This window comes from Colletotrichum godetiae, assembly GCF_030913485.1.
Source record: "Colletotrichum godetiae strain CBS 193.32 chromosome Unknown BDP55scaffold_10, whole genome shotgun sequence".
In the NCBI taxonomy this organism is placed as follows: domain Eukaryota; kingdom Fungi; phylum Ascomycota; class Sordariomycetes; order Glomerellales; family Glomerellaceae; genus Colletotrichum; species Colletotrichum godetiae.
In genome coordinates this window covers 536730-556434 of record NW_026851258.1, presented here as the reverse complement: position 1 = coordinate 556434, position 19705 = coordinate 536730, and the positions used below count along the sequence as shown (strand labels likewise).

At 53.7% G+C, this 19705-nt stretch overlaps 4 protein-coding genes across 4 annotated transcripts; all 4 read right to left on the bottom strand.

Moving 5' to 3' along the window:
• Positions 1-788: 788 nt before the first annotated feature.
• On the bottom strand, positions 789-3662 carry BDP55DRAFT_31907 (uncharacterized protein). Its single transcript, XM_060566752.1, has 2 exons — positions 3583-3662; positions 789-3384 (listed from the first exon to the last, which is right to left on the bottom strand). Exon 2 carries the CDS (start codon positions 3317-3319, stop codon positions 1079-1081), a length of 2241 nt encoding a protein of 746 aa, XP_060432534.1. The 5' UTR covers positions 3320-3384; positions 3583-3662; the 3' UTR covers positions 789-1078.
• Positions 3663-4462: 800 nt separating this feature from the next.
• On the bottom strand, positions 4463-6362 carry BDP55DRAFT_655386 (ketol-acid reductoisomerase). Its single transcript, XM_060574309.1, has 5 exons — positions 5966-6362; positions 5831-5862; positions 5489-5767; positions 4758-5425; positions 4463-4689 (listed from the first exon to the last, which is right to left on the bottom strand). The coding sequence occupies exons 1-5, from the start codon at positions 6174-6176 to the stop codon at positions 4662-4664; spliced, it is 1218 nt and encodes a 405-aa protein (XP_060432533.1). The 5' UTR covers positions 6177-6362; the 3' UTR covers positions 4463-4661.
• A 780-nt stretch (positions 6363-7142) lies between these two features.
• Positions 7143-8280, bottom strand: BDP55DRAFT_31790 (ubiquitin-conjugating enzyme). The gene is made up of 4 exons (XM_060566742.1): positions 8053-8280; positions 7912-7999; positions 7558-7847; positions 7143-7495 (listed from the first exon to the last, which is right to left on the bottom strand). Exons 1-4 carry the CDS (start codon positions 8071-8073, stop codon positions 7343-7345), a joined length of 552 nt encoding a protein of 183 aa, XP_060432532.1. The 5' UTR covers positions 8074-8280; the 3' UTR covers positions 7143-7342.
• Positions 8281-8740: 460 nt separating this feature from the next.
• Positions 8741-12070, bottom strand: BDP55DRAFT_31803 (chitin synthase). Its single transcript, XM_060566744.1, has 2 exons — positions 11767-12070; positions 8741-11710 (listed from the first exon to the last, which is right to left on the bottom strand). The coding sequence occupies exons 1-2, from the start codon at positions 11845-11847 to the stop codon at positions 8789-8791; spliced, it is 3003 nt and encodes a 1000-aa protein (XP_060432531.1). The 5' UTR covers positions 11848-12070; the 3' UTR covers positions 8741-8788.
• Between the last annotated feature and the right edge of the window lie 7635 nt (positions 12071-19705).

Genomic DNA, 19705 nt, shown 5'->3' with positions numbered 1-19705 from the left:
TAGACAAAGCCGAATCAGAAGCTCAACATCTCACGTTTCAAAAAAGATCAAAGGTGCAGACAAACGATACATACACACAAACGCCAATTTTCATAGACAGTTTGGAACTCAGCTCATCTACCTATCAAAAGGTAAATCTCCATCCTTAACTCGCGACCATGACCCCAGACCCATTTCTTCGGGACCAAAGACACATGAACATGGATGGCACCGTCTCCAATCTGCTGTCATCCCACAACCTCGTCATCTACCCAACCACCTACCGCCCCTAAACCACGAACATCGTACAGACTTCACATATCATGACAGACAGACACGCAGAGACCCAAAGCCGTCACCGCGAGCACCAGGCCCGACATTAGACAATTGCCAGAAAAAGACACATATCGCTTACATCCACATTCAAACTCACATCCCACCTGCCCACAATTACGCACACACGAGAGAGAGAGAGAGAGAGAGAGAGGGGCAAAAGTTGAATATGTGCAATAAAAACTGAACATTACCAATTCAAAGAGTTATGGTAGAAGAAGGGGTGGTGTTGGTTCCAAACGAGACAAGTCGTAGGCTCAAAACCTTTTGAGCAGAATGATCCAAAGCTCAACAGGTTCATGGCAACAAAAACGTCCCAACATGAAAAGGGGGTGGTATGGGAACAAGACATAAACAAAACGCCACACCTTTCGTTTTCCCCCTTGTGCCCTTTAATCATTTCAGGTCCGCGTCATGGAGGGGAAGTGTGACGAATAAACAAAAGCCCTGTCATCCATAGCATGGGAAAAAAAACCAAAGCAAAAAAGCCTAGGAAAACAGGACCCCCGTAGACGCCAGTTCGTTACGTCAATGCTGCTCTTCTTCTTCATCTGCTTCTCCGTCCTCCTTCCTCCTCAGACAATTGCTGTCTTTCACTTTCTCCACATCCGCCACTTTAATGCTTTGTTCCGTTCATCGTTTGGTTTCGTTCGTTTCGTAGGTAAATTTAAGAATTAAGAAAAGACAAAAAAAGAGAAACAGTCGGTATGATATTTACCGACCAATCAAAAAGGAGGCCGTTTGTTCATCAAGACGACTGGGTCTTCTAGTCCCCGCGTCCGCGGTAGTTGCCCATCTTCTCGATCGAGCTCATGATACCGCTCCGGGGCCCAAACTCGCTCATCGGTCTAGGTCTCGGAAGGCCCTTGGTGGCGGGACCGGCGCTGCCGTTACGCTCGTGAAGGGAACCGCGCGCGGCAATGGATCCGGGCGCCTTAAGGCCCGAGCTGCGGCCGATGCTGCTGCGGAAGTTGTTCTCCGTGTGGCTTCTGACCGGGGGACCGGGCGTCCGCGAGGCAACGGGTGTCGGCGCGGGCTTGGGTGTCGGCGGCGGGGGCGCGGCGTTCTGGATCGCCATCATCTCCTCGGCGAGCTGGACCAGCTCGCCCTTCTCGACACGCTCCTGGGCGAGGAGGTCGCGGAGCTCCGAATTATCTCTCTTGACCGACATGACGACGGCCTCGAGCCTGTGGACGTCGGCGCTGAGCTCCTTGATGTGGGCCGAGTCGCGGACGGCCTGGGCCTTGAACTCCTCCTCGGCGGCGACCTGGGCGGGATCGACGCGGGTGATGGTGTTGTCGCGGCGGATTCTGTCATTCTCCTCGGTGAGCTCCTCAATCTTGACCTCCAGCTCGCGCACCTTCTTCTCCCAGCGGGTCTCGTAGCTCTTCTTGAGCGCCGCAACCTTGGTCTCGTGCTTGCCCTTGTAAAGAGCGTGCAGTTCGCGGGCCACGCGCTCCACCGCAATCTCAACCTCCTTGGAGGTCGCGGCCGCACCGCCCCTGGGTGAGGAGGGCTTGTCGTCAGTGGACTTGCCGGCGCGGAAGCTAGCCAGCTTACTCTCGGCCTCTTGAGCCATAGTCTCGGCGGCCTCGCGTCGTCCCTCACTCTCTGCAAGCTTGGATTCGAGCTCCTCGCGCTCCTGCTGTGTGTGGACAATCTCCTCCTTTACGCTGCGGAGGACCTTTTCCATCTCGCGACTGCTCTTCTCCCACATTTCCTTCTCTTCGGCGACTTGCTCTCGCATTGTCCGCTCTTCACGGGCCTGCTCCAAGCTCTCGCCGACTCGTTTTTCCGCATCGCCAACAGCCGTCTTCAGAGAAGTCACTTCGGCCTCCTTGCCAAGTAGCGATGCCTTTAGGCTGCTAATTTCGGACAGAAAATTCGACTTTAGACTCTCGAGTTCTCTGGGTGTAATGGTCGGGATGCTGCGGGGAGTAGGTAGCGCGGGAATGTCAAAGTCGAGGAGGTTCGACATTTGGCGGGCCGGAGTGGCATTAGGGTTTGCTCTGGAAGGTGAGGTGTTGCCCCGCCTGGACGGCGATTTGTGCGGGAACCGCTGGCTGGCCGTGAAATCCAACAGGTTGGTAGTGTTACCATCAGAGTCCTGTCCCGAATGTCGCCTCGGAGTCTCCTGCTGCTCGTGCACGGTCTCTGGCCTCCCTCGCGGGGTCATGCCGCCGATGCTCGCGTACTTTGTGGGAGACTGGCCGAGTTTCGCGAACATGGTCAGATTGGGAACGGCGGAGAAGGTACTGAAGGCGCTCATCATTGACTCGTCGGGATTGGCGAGACTGCTCTGGTCCTCGTAACCCGCGTGGCCCAAGTCGTGGTGTTCTGCCTCGCCCTCGCCCGCGCTCATTGTAGTCGTGTCGCCGCCAATGGTCTCGTCATTCTCCAGCTCCGTATCGTCGTCCTCAAAGATCTGGATGGCGTGCTTCAGTCCCTCGTTGTCGCGCATGGCGTCTTCCAAACTGATTGTACGTTCGCGAGGCGGAGGAGAGACGGTCGGAGGAGAGATGGAACGTGACGAAGGCTCGGCGGACGGGTTGCTGACTCTGATAGGGAAGCGTTTGACCGCGTCGGGAGAGATTACTGTCTTGCGAAGCGGGCTCCGCGCTTGCTTTTCCGATGTCTCGGAGCCGGCGAGTAGCTTGAGCGGTGAGGGTGCGGTGCCAGACATGACGCGTGAGTGGCGCTGCGGCTTGATTGCCGTCGCCGGCGCAGAGAGCGGCGGCGACGGCGAGGAATCCGAGGGAGAAGGTGGCATGTTCTCCTGGTCTCGAGCGTTGTCGTCTACAGAGTGCGAAGAGGTGATTGCGGTGTTGGTTGTGGTTGTGGTGGTGAAGGAGCTTTCGCTGCCGCTCTCATTACCGCCGTTCGTGGTTGTCTCAGTGCGGGAGTGGACCACCTCGCAGTGCTCAAAGAAACCGCGGCTCGTTGCGTTTTCAGTCAGGGTCGTTGCAGTGTTCAGTCTTGATTCGTTTGTCAGTGACAACGGCGTCATTGTGCGCGAACTCCAGAAAGCTAGAAATGGTTTCGTTTGGTTTGCAAGCGTTGGAAGCGCGGAAACTAAGGTGAGGTAAATCGTCAATTGATTGATATTTCGATAGGATGTCTAGCAAAACCCCATTTTGGGCTCGCTTGTGAGATGAAGGGGGTGCAAAGGGGCCCAGGCTTGTTTGCTGTTGACAGAGCAACGACTACCGAGAGGATGCACAGACAAAGGGGGTTGGTGGGGCTCAGGGTCGCTACAGCAAATTCACACACCGAAGGCCTTCACCGAGGTCACCGATGGCGCGCAAGGTGAGGCTGGCCTCTATCCTCGGGTAGCTCAAGTCGTCTTTTCTTGAAGATGCACGCAACACGTTGGGGTGAAGCTTTCCAACTCTAGGGAGCCTGATATAACACCCAAAATCATTTCAGCTATGACCCTCTCTCCAGCTAGACCTTGGAAGTTGCAGTGCCCTAGCTCCGACATTGCACGTTAGGCTTTCAGAGTTTCGGAAGGGCATCGCCTGTGCGATGCAGGAAACTGGTCAATTGGGACGCATGTGAAAGTGCAGCACAAACGCGAGGGTCGAGATGAAAATCATGAACTAGGCAAGGTAGATAATAGTATTTATACGTGTGAATCGGTGCCTTCATATCTAAGCAAGGATAGTGCTCGTCTCGCACGACTGAACGCGCCATTAGCTAAGGGATAGAGACCGCCTCATTTCCCACCGTGAGATGGGAAAGGGGAGTCAATTTCTTCAGCTCATCAAATGATACTCACAAGTGCATCCAATCGATAAGCACTCACCTTTACCGAGCTGTTCCTCGAGAATCGAACCTCAGCGAGCATCGGAGGCTAGAGTCCTGACCGTGGACTCTACATCACCATGAAACTTGGATGCGCATGCAACACCACACCGCCGCTGCATTGTCAGCAAATGTCCTCAAAAGTCAAAGAAACTACCGCTGGCGTGGGGGTGCCAATTTGGTTCTGGTCCAGCAGCAGCTAGCGCGATCTGTGAAAAGTATCAACGGGCCTGACGAGTCAGTCCCAATTGGGCCCCTGCATGACCCGACATCTCCGGGAAGCAGGCACAGACATTTGCACAATCACGCAGCTGGGACAACTGACGAAAAAGACGAGATGAGTTGAAGCAATGTGTTCATGGACAGCAAAAGAAATGGTATTGAAGGATCCCAAAAGTCAAGATGCAAACTTTTGAACCAGGCCCAGATCCCCTAGAATCCGGTCGTATAAAGTACAAAAGTCCCCCGTCCCCGGCACAGTGGTTAGGAAATGGCCATTCCGAGTAAATTTTTCATCTTCTCCCAAAGCAAAAACGCCGAACCGCTTACTTCTGGTTCTCGGGACGCAGAGAGCTGTAGTAAAGATAAATGTTAGCCAGTGATCATCATGGTGAATAGAGTGAAGTGTTGTTAAAACGTACCGGACGGCTCTGCCGGCTCTCCAGATCTCAAGGTTGCGGATCTCCTCCATCTCAGCCTCGAACTTCTGGCGGTAGTCCTTCTGGGAGTTGTACTCCAGGGAGCGCTTGGTCTCGGAACCATCCTTGACGGCGTCGTACAGGCTGTTGAAGACGGGCTTAAGGGCGTCCTTGAACTTGGGGGACCAGTCGATGGCACCGCGGCGGGCGGTGGTGGAGCAGGCCTCGTACATCCAGTCCATGCCGTTGGCACCGATCAGGGGGTACAGGGACTGGGTAGCCTCCTCGACGGTCTCGTTGAAGGCCTCGCTGGGGGAGTGGCCGCGCTCGCGGAGAACCTCGTACTGAGCGAGGAACATGCCGTGGATACCGCCCATGAGGCAGCCACGCTCGCCGTACAGGTCGGAGTAGACCTCCTTCTCGAAGGTGGTCTCGTAGAGGTAGCCGGAGCCGATGGCGACACCGAGAGCCTGGGCCTTCTCCTTGGCCTTGCCAGTGACGTCCTGGAAGACGGCGAAAGAGGAGTTGATACCACGGCCCTCACGGAAGAGGGAGCGGACGGTACGGCCAGAGCCCTTGGGGGCGACGAGGATGACGTCAATGTCCTTGGGGACGTCGACGTGGGTGACGTCCTTGAAGACGGGGGAGAAGCCGTGGGAGAAGTAGAGGGTCTAAATCGAAAGTCAGCTTTGAAGCTCCAATTGACCTGTTCAATTGAGCGAGAAATGACGCACCTTGCCCTTGACGAGCTGGGGCTTGATGGCGGGCCAGGTCTCGGACTGAGCGGCGTCGGAGAGAAGGTTCATGACGATGGTACCGCGGGTGATGGCCTCATCGACATCGAACAGGTTCTTGCCGGGAACCCAGCCGTCCTGCTGGGCGTCCTTCCAGGACTGGCCGTTCTTTCGGACACCAATGATGACATTGAGGCCGTTGTCACGGAGGTTAAGACCCTGGCCGTGACCCTGGGAGCCGTAGCCGATGAGGGCGAGGGTGTCGTCCTTGAAGTACTCCTACAGACGATTGTCAGTTCCAATTGACTCCTTCCCAAGCTTCCATGATTGTTTGTGACTCACAAGAAGCTTCTCCTGGGGCCAGTCGGCACGCTCTGTGGCATCAACGTCAGCAAATCTCTCCCTCTGGTTTTCTCTGGCGAGTCATTCGCAAGGGAGTAAAGCAAAGGACTCGTCAGCTCTCATCGTTTTCCTTACCGTAGACGTCCTCCTTGTGGCCGGCGAAGTCCATGGTCTTGACACCGCGAGCCTGCTGCTGGGCAGGAGCGACGAAGGCCTTGTTGACCTGGGCAGAGGCGCGGACGAGCTGGCGGGCAGCAACGAAGGTGCGCTGCTGGGTGGCAGGCTTGGCCGCCAACTGGCGGGCCATTGGCGAACGAAGCGCCTTGGAGAAGCTGCGGGAGGCCATTGTGACTGTGTGTTGGGGGAGGAGGGAGTGGAGAGGGTATCCGTACAAGTCAATTGTAAGGAAGAAGAAGGAAGAGATGGATGAAGAAAACAGAGTTTCACTGATGGGAAAAAGGCGTTTGGAATTGGGAAATTTTTTACTGGCGTAGAGACGGGCGAGCTGACCCCCGACTTCGGCCCAGCTTGGTCGTTGGTGGGTTAGCCTGCTGCGTCGTCCTGCTGCTGGCCTGTGCCCATGGTGGGGAAGACGTCTGGAAGCGTCCGGGGTTCGGTAGGGGGCTCTCCAAGTGGGAGAGCGGGTACTGGGGACTTTGGAGACGGCCGGGAGTTTGCTGGGCCCAGCGGGTAACATCTACTTGGTCCGGTTCTCATTTGACAGCGGCCTTACCTAAGAACCTCGGGGAGCAATCAACGTTATTGCCGGCGAGGCGGGTGCTGTGGAGCAGGGGAGAGCCCACCACACCGACATCGTAGCCCAGTGGCCAGACAGGAGTCACACCAGATGGGCCGCAGGCGGAATCTCACCGACTACTGGGGCGCCGGCTACGGCCGTTTACCTATACCTTCGGCCTCTCTTCACAGCTGCTGACCGGTCGCCGGCCCTGAGATGCTGTGACTCCTCTCTCGAGGAGCTCTGACTCTTTCTTCCAACTTGCTTGTGCGGAGTACGGATACCGTTATGGGGGAGTCAATCGGCCCGTTGATTGGCTTCCATTCTCCATGTTTGCTTCTTCTTCTTCTGCCGTGACACGGCAACGCTGTTTGCATTCCAGCTACCTTATGCTTCTACGATCTCTTGAAGCTCATCACTTCTTCCCACTAGTCACTACACCTTCGTCTCCCGCTTGACTTCCACTCTTCAGAGCGCGTCAATGACCCCTCCTGTGCTGCGCTCTCGCTAGTGCTATCTCTAAACTGGGCTCGATGTCTTGCCATATCCTTGAGCTCTTGTAATTTGTAATCTTGTCTCCCCAAACGCCTGACGACGATGCTTGCTTTTGATGCCCACCGACCCCTCAAATGCGCACTCCACCCTTCTGCGAACCATCGGCCTGCCCGTCCGTCTCTGGTATCAAATCCGGGCTGGCCTCTTGTCTCGCCAAAGAGTTATGTCGTTGGAGAAAATTCAGCAGCGAGAAGGAAGCGATCCCCTTGCTGTTGTAGATCCTATTTCAACACACGGTCGTAAGTCTGTCCTTTGACAGTGCCACCGCCCATCGCGGTCCGGACGTTGCGCTTGAATCCCTCACGGTTGAGTCTAAGATCTTCGGCGGCCTCCTTATTCAGAGGATCAGAGGCGTTCGGCTCGAGGAACAAGAACTATAAAAGAGGTCGGTTAGCCGGCGCCCACCCACAACCGTGCTTACTACTCTTGAACATACCTGGAGTCCGACAATGACCGCATTCAAGTTAAGGACGGGCTTCCAGTCTTCGCGGAGAATGTTCAGGCACACCTTGCCCTCCAGGTCAATATTAGGGTGGTAGATCTTTTCCTTGCATCGGACTTTCGGCGGCTCGTGGGGGAAGTTTTGGTTGATGTCGAATGTGAAGGTGAATCGGCCGGTCCGGTACATGCCCTCATCGGGCTCGATCGTAAGCGTGAAGTGAAGAATGTCGTCGGCGTCAGGAAAGTCGGTCTTCATCGTTGATCCGAGAGAGAGTTCCGAGAGATCTGTTAGCAAGCATCAGCAGCGAGATCGTGGTTTTTTCTCCTTGGCTGGCTGAGGGGTTCAGACCTTTCTGCACACGAAGTTGCGCGGCAGTCACCTTCTTCTTCTTGCCGCCCGCAGCGTCGGCATTTTCAGCCTTCTGCTGCTCCTTCTTCTGTAAGAGACGTCAGTAGTCTTCTTTGCCGAAAGATTCCGGTGATCTCTTACCATAGACCAAATCTTTAGCATCTTGTCCGATCTCTGGCGGGGTGTCTGCTGGGAGGAGTTGGTGGGGCACTCTGTGGGAATGGCGAGGTGTAAAACAAAGGCACGCACACAACCGGTGGGGATGATGTAATTTCCTGGAGTAGTGGTGTTTGCGCGGAGACCAAGCAGTCAAACAACAGCAAAGTATAGTCGTCTCTGTCCGGAGTCTTGCGATCTTGGGGCGGAAAGGTGCCTGGAGGAGCGGACCAACTGGGCACCAGTCAATGCGGTCACTTTCTGGTTGCGATAAGATAGGGTCGGGGCACTGTTTACCCGAAGATCTACCGATCTGGAGCCACTCACGTCAGCTTGCCTCTTGCCTCCGGTCCGAGTCGTTGAACAACACCGGTCTGAACAGGTGAAGATATGAAAGGACGAAAATGATCTCAGGCTGCGTATGGAGAAACAGAGGGTCTTTCCGAAAACCCAACACTCATGTACCCTGATCGGCAAATACCCGCGCGCTTACATGCAGCCTCCAAAGTTGGGCGGAAGCTTCTTTTCTTCCCGTTTACCGCTCGGTCACCAGCCACAAGTCTGTGAAATCAAATGTTTTCCATTTCGATCATCGTGTCTCTGGCTATCCTTCGTTGTAAACTAGAAAGATAAAGTTGAAGTCATTGTCATTGTCTGATACTAAGCGTAAGGTATTGTATCCATGTAAAACGCCATGAATGCTGCTTAATCGAAACTACTTTTACTGAGCTTCTGCCCACTTCATCAAGAATCTGCTGAGTCCCGTGTCCTTCATTACTTGACACATACCCAGAATGTAAAAACACCGGCAGATTCGTAGCAATGAGCCAAAGCTGGCAAGAGTACAGTCTTCCCTCTGATACACATCCAACATGCTTCGAGATATTCGGCGCCTGTCTGGATAATCTCCCCTTTGTGTCTGTTTACCGTCTGGCAAAGCAGCACATGATACCGGTCCTGCCCAAGAACCACAAGAATCCGAAGAAACGGACCAGTGACAGAACGGCAGTAGAGTACAGCAAGAAGCTGAAGTAGGAAGCAGTACGTGCTGATGCAGTTTTCTAGGAATGAGAGTTAGCTTGGTAGTCAACACGTATTTTGTGACATTTGTACTTACGCCAATGCCGAACGAGTTGAAGTTATCACTCGTAATGACGATAATGAGGAAGGTGTTGGAGAAAAGCCAAGACACGACCAGACCGGTACGGAAAGACTTGTACGAGTCTTCGATGTCCGGCTTCTCGTTCTCTGGAGCTTCCTTGAAAGGTTCCAGCGCACGCTTCACCGTCGATTCGAATTGACTGTCGATATCTTCTTGCGGCTTGTCGATTTCTTCTACCACAGCTTCATCCTTCTCGCCCTTCGTAACGTGTGCGGAAGGCAGAGCCTCGCTACTGTCTGAACCCTTTGTACCCCAAGACACATCGTGCCAGTTGTTGAAGGCGTAGACCATCAGAATGTTGATGTAGGTTGACATGAGCACCAGGTAGTGAGGGAAGGAGGTGAACATGTGCCAGGGGTCGAGGTACATGAAGGAAGCGATGAAGTTAAGGCCGTAGATAGTAACCAAAGCAACGAGAATGACACCGGCTGCGTTTGTACCTCCGAAGAAACTGGCGACAAAGTCCTCGCCGGAGTCGAGGTTGATCTGCTCGCCGATGGGTTTCTGGAAGGCTTGAACGACCAAGTACATCGAAAGGACCAGGATGTAGGATTGGATCAGACCGAAGACGACGAAAGAGGCAATGTAGGTGTACTTGGAACCCTTGGGTCTGTTACCCAAGGCCAAGATGAACTGCAGAATAACGAAGGCCAAGTAGAGGTACTTGAGAAGAGCGTTGACGATAGGAGTGGCAGTGTCTCCGAAGGGCCAACCGCTGCGGGCCACATCGGGGTCGTCGGAGGTGACAGCGGTACCGACAAGATCCATGATAACCGTTGTAGTCAGGTAGTAAGAACCCAAACTGAACCATGTAAACATAACCTGGAGGATGTTGTAGATGAGCTGAACGTGGAAGAAGAACATGCGGATGATGTTGTGGCCGGACTTGTACATGCGACCAAAGTGCATGAGAGAGTACAGAGAGGCAGCGAAGGAACCGTTGAGCCAACGACGACGTTGAGAGATGAACTCGGCAGCGCCCTCGGGAACATCGGTCTCACCCTTGGCGGCCTTGATGTACGACAAGTGCCACTTTTGACCGGCCTTGGCGACCAGCTCGAAGCAAAGAATACGATCCTCGGCCAAGAACATGTTCTTCTTGAAAATGTTCATGCCGTCGATACCCTTCTTACCAAGGATCTTGGAAAGAGTGTGATCACCGTGGAAGTACTGCTCCAGCGGGCGACCCATGATCGCACGGAAGCGGTAGGCGGAGAAAGCACCGGGCAACACAGAGACGTATCCGAAAGAGCTCTCAAGAGGCTTGTCCAAGATGTTGGAAATCTTGTACTCGAAGTTTTGGACAGCAACCAGGGGGTTAAGCAGCTTCTTGCCACCTTTGCCCAACATGGCGTGAATCTCACCACAAGCACCACCGAGATCCTTGTCGTTGTAGAAGCCCTCCCAAAGCGCGAGCAGCGAGCGAGGACTGGGCTTGGTACCGGCATCGATGAGAATGCAGACTTCGGGGTTCAAGATGCGGCCAAAGGCGTTGAAAAGCCATCTATGAGAGTTGATCTTCTTGCTGTTCTTCTGCTTCAGGCAGAAAATGAACTGCACGGGGGGGAGAGTAGAAGGGCCGTCGTCAACAGGACGGATAAGTTGCTGATTAGGTGTAACGGACAACTGAGAGGTGTACTCGAAGATGTGAGCGAGCGTCTCCTTTCCGTCGACATCCTTCTTCACGACACCATCCTGGTAGATACCGACGGTTGCGAGAACGTCCAACACGGCCTTGTCGGTCTTTTCGATACCGTCGAAAACCAGACAGACGACAATCTTTTGCCAGGCCGGGCCGCCCTTGTTCCAGAAGGTGGACTTCTTCAGGTTGACAATGTCGCGAATGTTCTGCATGACACCGTGAAGAGTTCTGGAGAGCAACACCTTATCTTCGTTGTAGTAGGTAATTGCGATGAGGAGCTCGGTGTGTCGGTTATACATTCTCGGGCGCAAATCGTAACCGTTCTTGAGGGTGAAGTCATTGGGATCGCAGGTGGCGGCGGTGTAGCGCATCTTCATAAACTCTTCGCTGCCGCCCTCGACATCGCGGTACTTTGGCTGGACAGCGTTCTTGATGGCACTGGGAACCGGGTAGTCGATGCTCAGGACGGAACCCTGAGTAAGCTTGATCTTACGGGTCGCGTAACGCTTCAGACCGCCACCTTGGTTACCGGGCTGCTGTCTGCGGGTCCAGCTCTCGTCGGCGTCCACGGTGGAGGGAGGTCTGTTCCCGTAGCCAAAACCACCAGCATCCGAGTCGAGCTCATTGCTGTAGCCAGAAGCGAAAGCTGTCTCGCCAGGAACTGGTGTCCGAGCTCCGGCACCAGGAGCGTATGATTCTGTGAGACTGTATGCGGAGACTGGGCGGCCAGGGGTCTCGCCAGTTCCGAGGTGGCTCTCGTAGGGAGCAGGTGCGTGAGGGTCTCTCAGAAGTGATTGGCCGGCTTCGTCAACTCCCTCATCTTGAGGTGGCAGGTGGTACTGGGCAGAAGGGTCAGGTTAGCAATTGAGACTACTTTGCGCGAGGTGAAGCTTACTCCTCTGCCAGATCCAGGCGGAAGGTCCTGCATATTGTGGCCGCCATCATAATCGTTTTCATGCCCCCCGCGGTACGCCATGATTACTAGAGGCGAGTTCAGAAGTAGCTGATGCTAGTATGGATGCGATGAACGATGTGAAGGGTTTTTTCCTGCTTCGTTGAGGGTGGGATTAGGTAGGGTTGATTATATCGTCAGCCGAGGGACTCGAGCAGAGAAGCCTAGGTCGGGTTGGTTGTGTCACGCGTTGAGCGCGAACAAAGACGCAGTAGGTTAGAGAGATGTGCGGCCGAGAAAGCCACAACCCCAGTAACGATTGGTGAAGCGAAGGAGGGAAAAAAAAGAGAAAGAGGTGAGGATGGATGGAGGGCTGGGGGTAGGAGGAGTAGAAGGGGAGAGGGTGATGATGCAGGATGGGGCAGTAAATGGTTAAAAAAGGGTCCTGATGGGCTGGCGGCCTTGCTTGGTGGGAACCAGAAACTTGCAGCTGGGTGGTGAGAGCGAGCGTGCAAGCGCCAGGTGGAGAGGATGGCTGAGGTAGTAAGGATGGATGAGAATAGCTCTAGGATTGGCCCGACTGGGCTGAGGTGGGCGAAGATGAGGATGGGGACTCGGCAGCGAGCAGACAGTTTTCTTTCCGTTGCTGCAGCAGTGCAGAGAGAGAGAGAGAGAGAGACCAAATTCAAGGACAAAAGGTACATTGAGATGGTGCGGCATGAGAATAGGAGAAGTCACTTTTGCATCCCTCCCCGGCCTGCTTCCTCGAGACGAGGTACAAACGACGAGATGAGACTAGGTGTTGCTTTCCTCCTTCCCGACTATGAATATTCGTACCTACCTACCTTACTTACCTGCCTTAGCTACGTATGTTGTGCTGTACGGAGTACCTTATTGCCGTTCGTTCTTTCTCCCTCCTGCACCTTGAGCCAAGGCACCGTAGACACAGAAAACCAAGGTACCTTGCTCCATAATCTGCAGCAAAATGAAGGTAAGGTACCTCGCGTCTCTCTCTTTTTTTTCTGGTCCCCTTTCATTAGCTTGCTCCATATTCTCACCTCACGTCAACAGACTGGGGAAGCTGTGGCTTAGCGCTGCTTAGCCCAGGCATCGCGTTGCTGCACGATGAACAACAGAACAACACAAACCGAGCAAAGGCACCAGTACCAGCACCAGCATCATCATCCCGTCTCCCGGAGTCGGCATACCCATGGACATCCAAGGGGCCATTGACGCAAGCAAGACCTCTCCTTGATACGGATCGAAGGGCAACCCTTACTGTGTACGCAGCACACCCATCACTTAACCTCACCTCACCTCTCGGAGACCTCAACGTCAGTGCACTACTGCGCAAGTGACAGACAACGGACGGACTGGCTGGGAAGGGCTGGCAATGTTGGCATCAGTCTCATCCCCAGGCCAGCAGGTGGTCCTGGTCCCAGTCGTGTGCCAGCCAGGAAAGCCAATGCCGTGGACCGTCGCCAACCCTGTCCCTCCATCTTTTTCTTCCCTCTGTCAGGTTCTTTCATGATGGATCCTAGCAACCTGGTCGGATGGTCGCGGTTGCTGTCGCTAGCCATTGCTAACCAGCCAGCAGCAGTGCAGCAAACCAAGACAAGAACCGCGCCGATGCTCATCACGAGCTGGCCGGCAACCAGTCGAATCGCACTTCCACCCTCGACGTCTCCGAAGGTTGCACTCTTGGGAAAATAAAAATCGGGCCCGCATCCAACTACGTCACGCATCCCCCAAGCCGAAACCCCCGGCCGTTGCTCCCTTGGCCCTTGCATTTCGTATACCCCTTGGCCTTGCACCTTCAATCGGTCCATTTGGGGTTGGGATCGACCTCTAGAAACACCTCGCAATCAACGCCCATTTGCTGCCAGCATTGAGCAATGCTCTTCGGCAGAAGGAGGGTACCTATGCACCTATGCAACAGCAACAGAACCAGCAAGTTGGCAACAACGAACAGAGCCGGCCAAGCACACCTGTCCCTGGCTCAGTGACGGGCTGCCTTTAGGGGAATGTTGCGGCGATGGATGGACGCGCCGGCAAGGAAAAGGAGAAGGCGAAAGCTAAAAGAAACGCCGTCCCCTTGCCGGCATCTGTCGTGCCACCACCAATAATTCAGCCATCATCCTTGGTTCCAATTGGGAAGAGGAACGAGCAGTGCAGCGGGAAGGAACAGCAACAGTGGCTTATGTTCGGCAGACTTTTCGCCTCATTGTCGTTCCTCGGCCCCTCTTCCATCTCATCGTTGCTGTCAGACTCAAACGCCCGTCAGACTTTGCAGTCTGCAGTGCTGAGTGTGAGAGAGTCAGGACGTACAGGATCGCTGCAGCTACCTAGTAAGCACCTCACAGAGCAAGAAAAAAAAGCTGACGGGAGACAGAACCCAGCAAGCTGACAAGCATTCCCAAGGGTGTTCCAAGCCGAGGGCTGTCAGGGGCCCCATCACTCAGGGCATTGACAGAAGAAAGACATGAAATTGGAAGGCCCAGAAGCAGAGAGCCACAGCCGCCCCAACACCTGTTCAGGAGTCCCGTCAGACTCCAGAGTGGCAGAGTCTAGGCGGCGTATTCACCGTATGGCGAACCCTGACTGAAGCAACGATCATTCAAAGAAACGACATTGGCTTGTTAGTGGCGCCGTTCGTACGACCATCCACATCTATGTGAGACGCGTGTACCTCTTAACGGCCCATTTGTCGCCCAGGATCTTGCGGCTTCTACGAACATTCTGAAACGTGCCCCTCGCCCTACCCAGCGCCTTGGCTTTCCAGCTTTGCCAGCTGGTAGCCAAATTTCGCCAGCTTCTCTCTCACTCATCGTCATGGACAGGCACCGCCAGTCGACAACGACATGAACAACTACGACAAGCCCATGCTTGCTCGTCCGTCTTGGACCTGTATTTTTTTACTCGTCAATGGCCTGGAACCTGGTGCAATCGTCCTTTTCCTGTCATGTTTCCAACACACGGCCCAAAGGCCACATTCGTTCAGCCCAATGTCTCGAGCTCGTCCGTCACCATCATGCCCTCCCTCGTTGTCTTCTCTTTTTTTCTGCTTCGCCTGACCACGACGAAGCCATTCCTGCTCACTCGCCGCACTTGCTGTCGCAGTAGCAATCAAACAAGACGGAATTCCATCCGAGGTTTACGTCGTGGGCGTACGTACCCCCCAACCAGATGAGAGATTCAAGATTTCGACCTTCTGTCTCCTACCTGCATCTTGTTTGTTGTTGCCTCTGCCCAGTTCGGATACGGGGATCCGTCAGGAGGAGACCCAAAAATAGTAAGATTGGGCTGGGGCTGATCGACTGGGGCTGAGGCGGTGCACCCACCACGTCTTGCATCGCTGCATAGCACATCTGGCGGTGGACGGGATGGATGAACAGTTCAACTCTTCTGGGTGCTAGCACGTCTTTACCACTGCTGACACAAAGGAATTTGCCCCAGACCAGCGAGCGGCTGCGTACGCCTCGCTCCAATTCAAATACTTACCTACCTACCTACCTAGGTACTACTTGCTATATGGATGCTACTCAGCACGCCTGCGGCCAGTTCCGAGCCTCAGCCATCATCAGCCCCAGTGGCTACACTACCAGTTGGCACGAGGACTGCATTGTACTCCGTACAGAAGAAGGGATCAAACAATATTGGCGACCTCTTTGCCCTACAGGCTACGCGCCTATGAATCGGCCCAACGCTCGTTTATTAGCACCTGCTTGAAGGGGCGGCAACCGGGCCCTCTCCACACGGGTTTTTGAACCTTCTGACTCGGACAGCGAACCAACATCCACGGCCCGGATCCAGTTCGGCCACTCTCCCAGGCTTCCCAGCCGCGGACATGAGATGAAAATTGTCAGCCTCAGGAATTTTGGCGTTAGAAATCGCCATCGTGTTCGTCTTCGACCTCCAATCGCTTCATTCCGCTCAAGAAATGCTCGGACGAGAAGAACAAGGTATCGGCTCTTTGGTCATAGGTGAAGGCCCTAACGCGCTGCAGTGCCGTGACTCCGGATCTCGGCTCCATTTACAGCCTCCTCCGGCGCGCCTACGCATTCTTCCAGCGCGGGTGTCCCGACTGAATGGTCGGCGAGCCCGTCTCTGCGGCGTGGCTGGAGCATCCACCGCTGCGGCGCTGGTTGGTGGAACGATACTGTCAGCCGTCGGCTATTGCAACGACTGGTATTCAGCGACTTTACACCGTCTTTCTCTTTCCCCCTGAGACCTCCACTACAGCGGACTTTTACGTTACAGATGGGATATTATTTGTGAGTGTGATCGACGGCCTGGGGTAAAGGGGCCTCCCGCAACTCAATGCTATGACCGCTAGGCGAAAAGTTTGCCGATGTCATCGAGGACAGCCCGGGAAAGCCACAGGTGGCAGGCCTCAGAAGCTTGTTTTCGCTCAACGCGCGATCAGGGCACCACCTTGCCCGGCATGTGGAGGGCTCATCGGGACTGGACTATTTAAAGCCCGAGTGATGGTGATGGTCCGGAGGCGAAGCCGAGCCTCAAGTGACGTGTCTCGGTGGCAGAAGAGACTCATGTATCAGGCTCAGAATGGCGCCCGGACCCAAATATTGGATGGAGGCCTTCCATGTGTGAGGTTGGATGTGAGGCGCAGGGTGCGATGAGGTCGACCATGACAACTGAAGCTGGCATCCCAGCTTCCTGACTCGCGTCTGCTTTGCCTCGGTATTACAAGAAATACAAGTACGCAAGGTCGCTCGTGTGGTTGATGAAAGCTCTTCCGCGTACCGAAGAGATCGGATTGAGTTTTCGGTGGTTTCTACTTTTCCGTCGATTCCCATCATTGGCATGAATGTCCCGCCAAGTCAAACGACGCCGAGGTTCTTGATGCCATTGTGGAAGAAGTCCGCAACGTAGAGTCCGGACCGGAGGTTCTGGAGACTGGGACTGAGAAGCAATTTGGTACATGCAGCTTCACTTTGCAGATCCAAAGCCGTTGTCCGCCCATTACCATGCCGACATAGTCTACACCCGGGCCAGAGTCGGATGAAGACTGGAGAATGGTATTTCGTGTCTTTTCTATGCTTATTTTGGGCCGTTGACAGGATACAGTTAATTCGCCGCATGAGGTGGTGTTTGCAACAAACGAGCCTACTAACTGACATCATGCGGGCTCGTGCCGGGGACCTGCTTGCTTTCTTGACGTTTTGCTAGTCAGAGCAAAATACGGAGCCTCGGGAAGTATGAAGTCAATTCGGTTCGCTAACACAGTCTGACAGTGGTTCGTCCGGTTGTTGTTTTTTTTTCTCTCTTGCAAATTCTGTGTTTTTAAATCTTTGAATTTTTCCTTTCTTGGATTCCGAGAGTGGCCCACCCATGTTTCTGATGCGAACTAAAAGTTAGAATTGTTCACTTCAAACGATTGATAAGCTCTTGATGTCATTTTCCTGGTCTTGTTCTTAACATAGAGTTTCGCCGTGGCAATGACGGGGGTGCATTGGATGATATACGGCCAAGACTTTGGTATGACATATTTTGTCGACGGAGACCGGCCCCCGGTGTCATATTTGACGTGACTTATCACACGCTTTCTGCGGGGGGGAACACAGGATCGGATCGGATCGGATTCCCCGGATTAGCTTGGTGAGATCTGACATGTTTGTAATGACTGACTAGGGGGGTTCTGGGTCCTGGGGAACCGAAGGGGAGGAAAAAGGCCCGTCTCTTACTTATATTGTATTCTTTTGGCGTAGAGTGGCTCTCTTGTAGACGTTGGAAGTGGTTGAACAGTTCGGTGATGTTGGACCAAGGAGCGCAATGGGCCGGCTTGCGGGTCTGTTGATTACCTCTGGGCTGAGACGGGGCCATCATTGAAGGAAAGTTTGAAATCTTGGACGGTCTTTGGGACGTCGGGCTTTAGGCGGGAATATCCTGGTTGGATTTGCCGTTGGAAGTTTGCAGTTCTAGGTGGCTGCTATGAGGGGCTCAGAAGACAGCTTTTTGAAGCAGAGCTCTTCCTGAGTCGGCGGGAAATGAGGGTTCTCGAACTCGTCGGAAGGCCTTTTATTATTGCCGAGCTCTTGGATATAATTCGCAATACCGTTATCCTCATCAAGATACAAGGTTGTCTTGGTCAAGGCAATTTTATCAGCGAGGGGTAGTTGTGATGGGTAAGCGAACCATTCTACTAGATCCTGAAAACTTCAACGGCCCAGAAATAGCAAGTCGAAGTATAGGGAACGAGGCCCTATGGCTCTGTTGACCGAGTCTCTCATTGATATCAAGTCTCAGAGACCCGTGAGGAGTGAGATTCAAGAAATTGTCATGTCCATGTTTGCTTAGTCGCTTTGATGTCCCATGGAGTCGGTGATCACAAGGATGTTCTTAACGAGAGGATATCTATCTAGCTGGATCTGAAAACGGCGAGAGTCTCGGCCGAGGCGAGAACTCTGTCTGTCTTGATGGAATGGTGTGTTTCGTTACCAGGCTTCTGATTTTTCAGCAAGACGATTGTTGGTTTGTGTACCTGATCATACTGCGAACATCTTCGATGAGTCCAATATTCCTCGGCTTTCATTAACATGTCATCGCCATAGTGGCATCATGAAGAGATCTTATTACGTCGTCCTGTGGCAGAGTTGGTCGTATATCTACGTCTACTTACTAGATAACTAGGTTTCCGTATACGACTCCTTCCTATCTCTTTCGGAGACGAGTCAGACGATAGACGCGCCGATCTTCTGGATGTATACGCCGATGCTAGTCCTCACTGCCACGAATTAGAGCATATATTTTCATATAGTGGTCTTGTATTAATTGTCTCTGGGCTAGTGTCTGCATCGAGGTTGTTATGCTAAGCTCACACGTTACTGGCGGGTGTCGGACCACGATCCTAACGACATAAATATCACCAACTGAGGCCAAAGCACGTCTCAATTTCCTACTCTTTCTCTGAGCTCTTTTCTCTTGGCTACGGGGTCTATATTTCAACGTCATGGCCCTCGACACATCTAACATGAAATATGAGAGGCGAGGCGGATTCGTGGACTGCATTACCAGGAACGTCCCCTGGTCGCGGCGGCTGGCCTTCCTTAATGTCTGCAAACGGCTCCAGAGCTTCCATCCCCCATCCTCCAAGCCCTCTCTTTCCTGTTCTCCTTCGAGAGGAATCCACGGCCGCGCCACGTACACCTTCCTACAATATCTACAGGAAGGAAAAGTTACAATCGACCTTAACGACTACTTTTCTACCCACATAGGGCACAAAACGAATCCATTTCCAATCTCAAAACCTACAAAAAATCAAAAGAGTTCACCCCCCCCCCCCCCCCCCCCCCCTCCCCCCCGTGGCGAATGGGGGCTACATCTCTGGGTGTACACGCTGGGACTCGAACACGGGACCTCTTGAAGCCTTCACCGATTAGGCTTGTGGACTCGAATTACTCCACCACCCAGCCAGTTTTGACCTGACCCCCAAAGGGGCGCCTGCTGGCTGGTGACAGGAATAGACTTGAGGGGGTCTGTATGGGGTCTTTCCTATCTGTGTGTTTACCCAGGCAGTGGGAAAGATATTGGATGAAGGGACCACAGGGAAGGTAGGGAAGGCACGATTATTATATCTTCCCCCATCGAGATCGGCTCGGCATGTAGGTCTTTTGCAGGCCGACTCATATCTTCATCTGTTCCTGGCGTCGCTGCCAGTTTCGTGGCACACATGTCAGTATATCTAATATCATTATAGGTCGTGAAAATGATGTATGTAGCACTGCTTCAGTTGTTGTATGACCACCAGCGGTACCAGTAGGCATTTGGTCCATTGCTGATGGAACAGACATCGATGAAAGGTTTGGAAAAGTTGGAAGTACTTCCGCGAGGTGAGCGTTGTTTGTTCGGTCAGTCGGTTACGTGGCGCGAGCTCCGTCAACACAAGAATTGGGAACATGGTCAAGTTTCATGGCTATGAATA

Excerpts from the sequence above, each read along its gene's own strand:
- BDP55DRAFT_31907 (XM_060566752.1), bottom strand. The coding sequence starts at position 3,319 with ATGACGCCGTTGTCACTGACAAACGAATCAAGACTGAACACTGCAACG.
- BDP55DRAFT_655386 (XM_060574309.1), bottom strand. The coding sequence starts at position 6,176 with ATGGCCTCCCGCAGCTTCTCCAAGGCGCTTCGTTCGCCAATGGCCCGC. Across the intron at positions 5,768-5,830 it reads GGCCCCAGGAGAAGCTTCTT|GAGTACTTCAAGGACGACAC; the intron begins GTGAGTCACAAA and ends AATCGTCTGTAG. Across the intron at positions 4,690-4,757 it reads AGAGCCGGCAGAGCCGTCCG|CTCTCTGCGTCCCGAGAACC; the intron begins GTACGTTTTAAC and ends TCTTTACTACAG.
- BDP55DRAFT_31790 (XM_060566742.1), bottom strand. The coding sequence starts at position 8,073 with ATGCTAAAGATTTGGTCTATG. Across the intron at positions 8,000-8,052 it reads TGCTAAAGATTTGGTCTATG|AAGAAGGAGCAGCAGAAGGC; the intron begins GTAAGAGATCAC and ends CGTCTCTTACAG. Across the intron at positions 7,496-7,557 it reads CGGTCATTGTCGGACTCCAG|TTCTTGTTCCTCGAGCCGAA; the intron begins GTATGTTCAAGA and ends CCTCTTTTATAG.
- BDP55DRAFT_31803 (XM_060566744.1), bottom strand. The coding sequence starts at position 11,847 with ATGGCGTACCGCGGGGGGCATGAAAACGATTATGATGGCGGCCACAAT. Across the intron at positions 11,711-11,766 it reads CGCCTGGATCTGGCAGAGGA|TACCACCTGCCACCTCAAGA; the intron begins GTAAGCTTCACC and ends CCTTCTGCCCAG.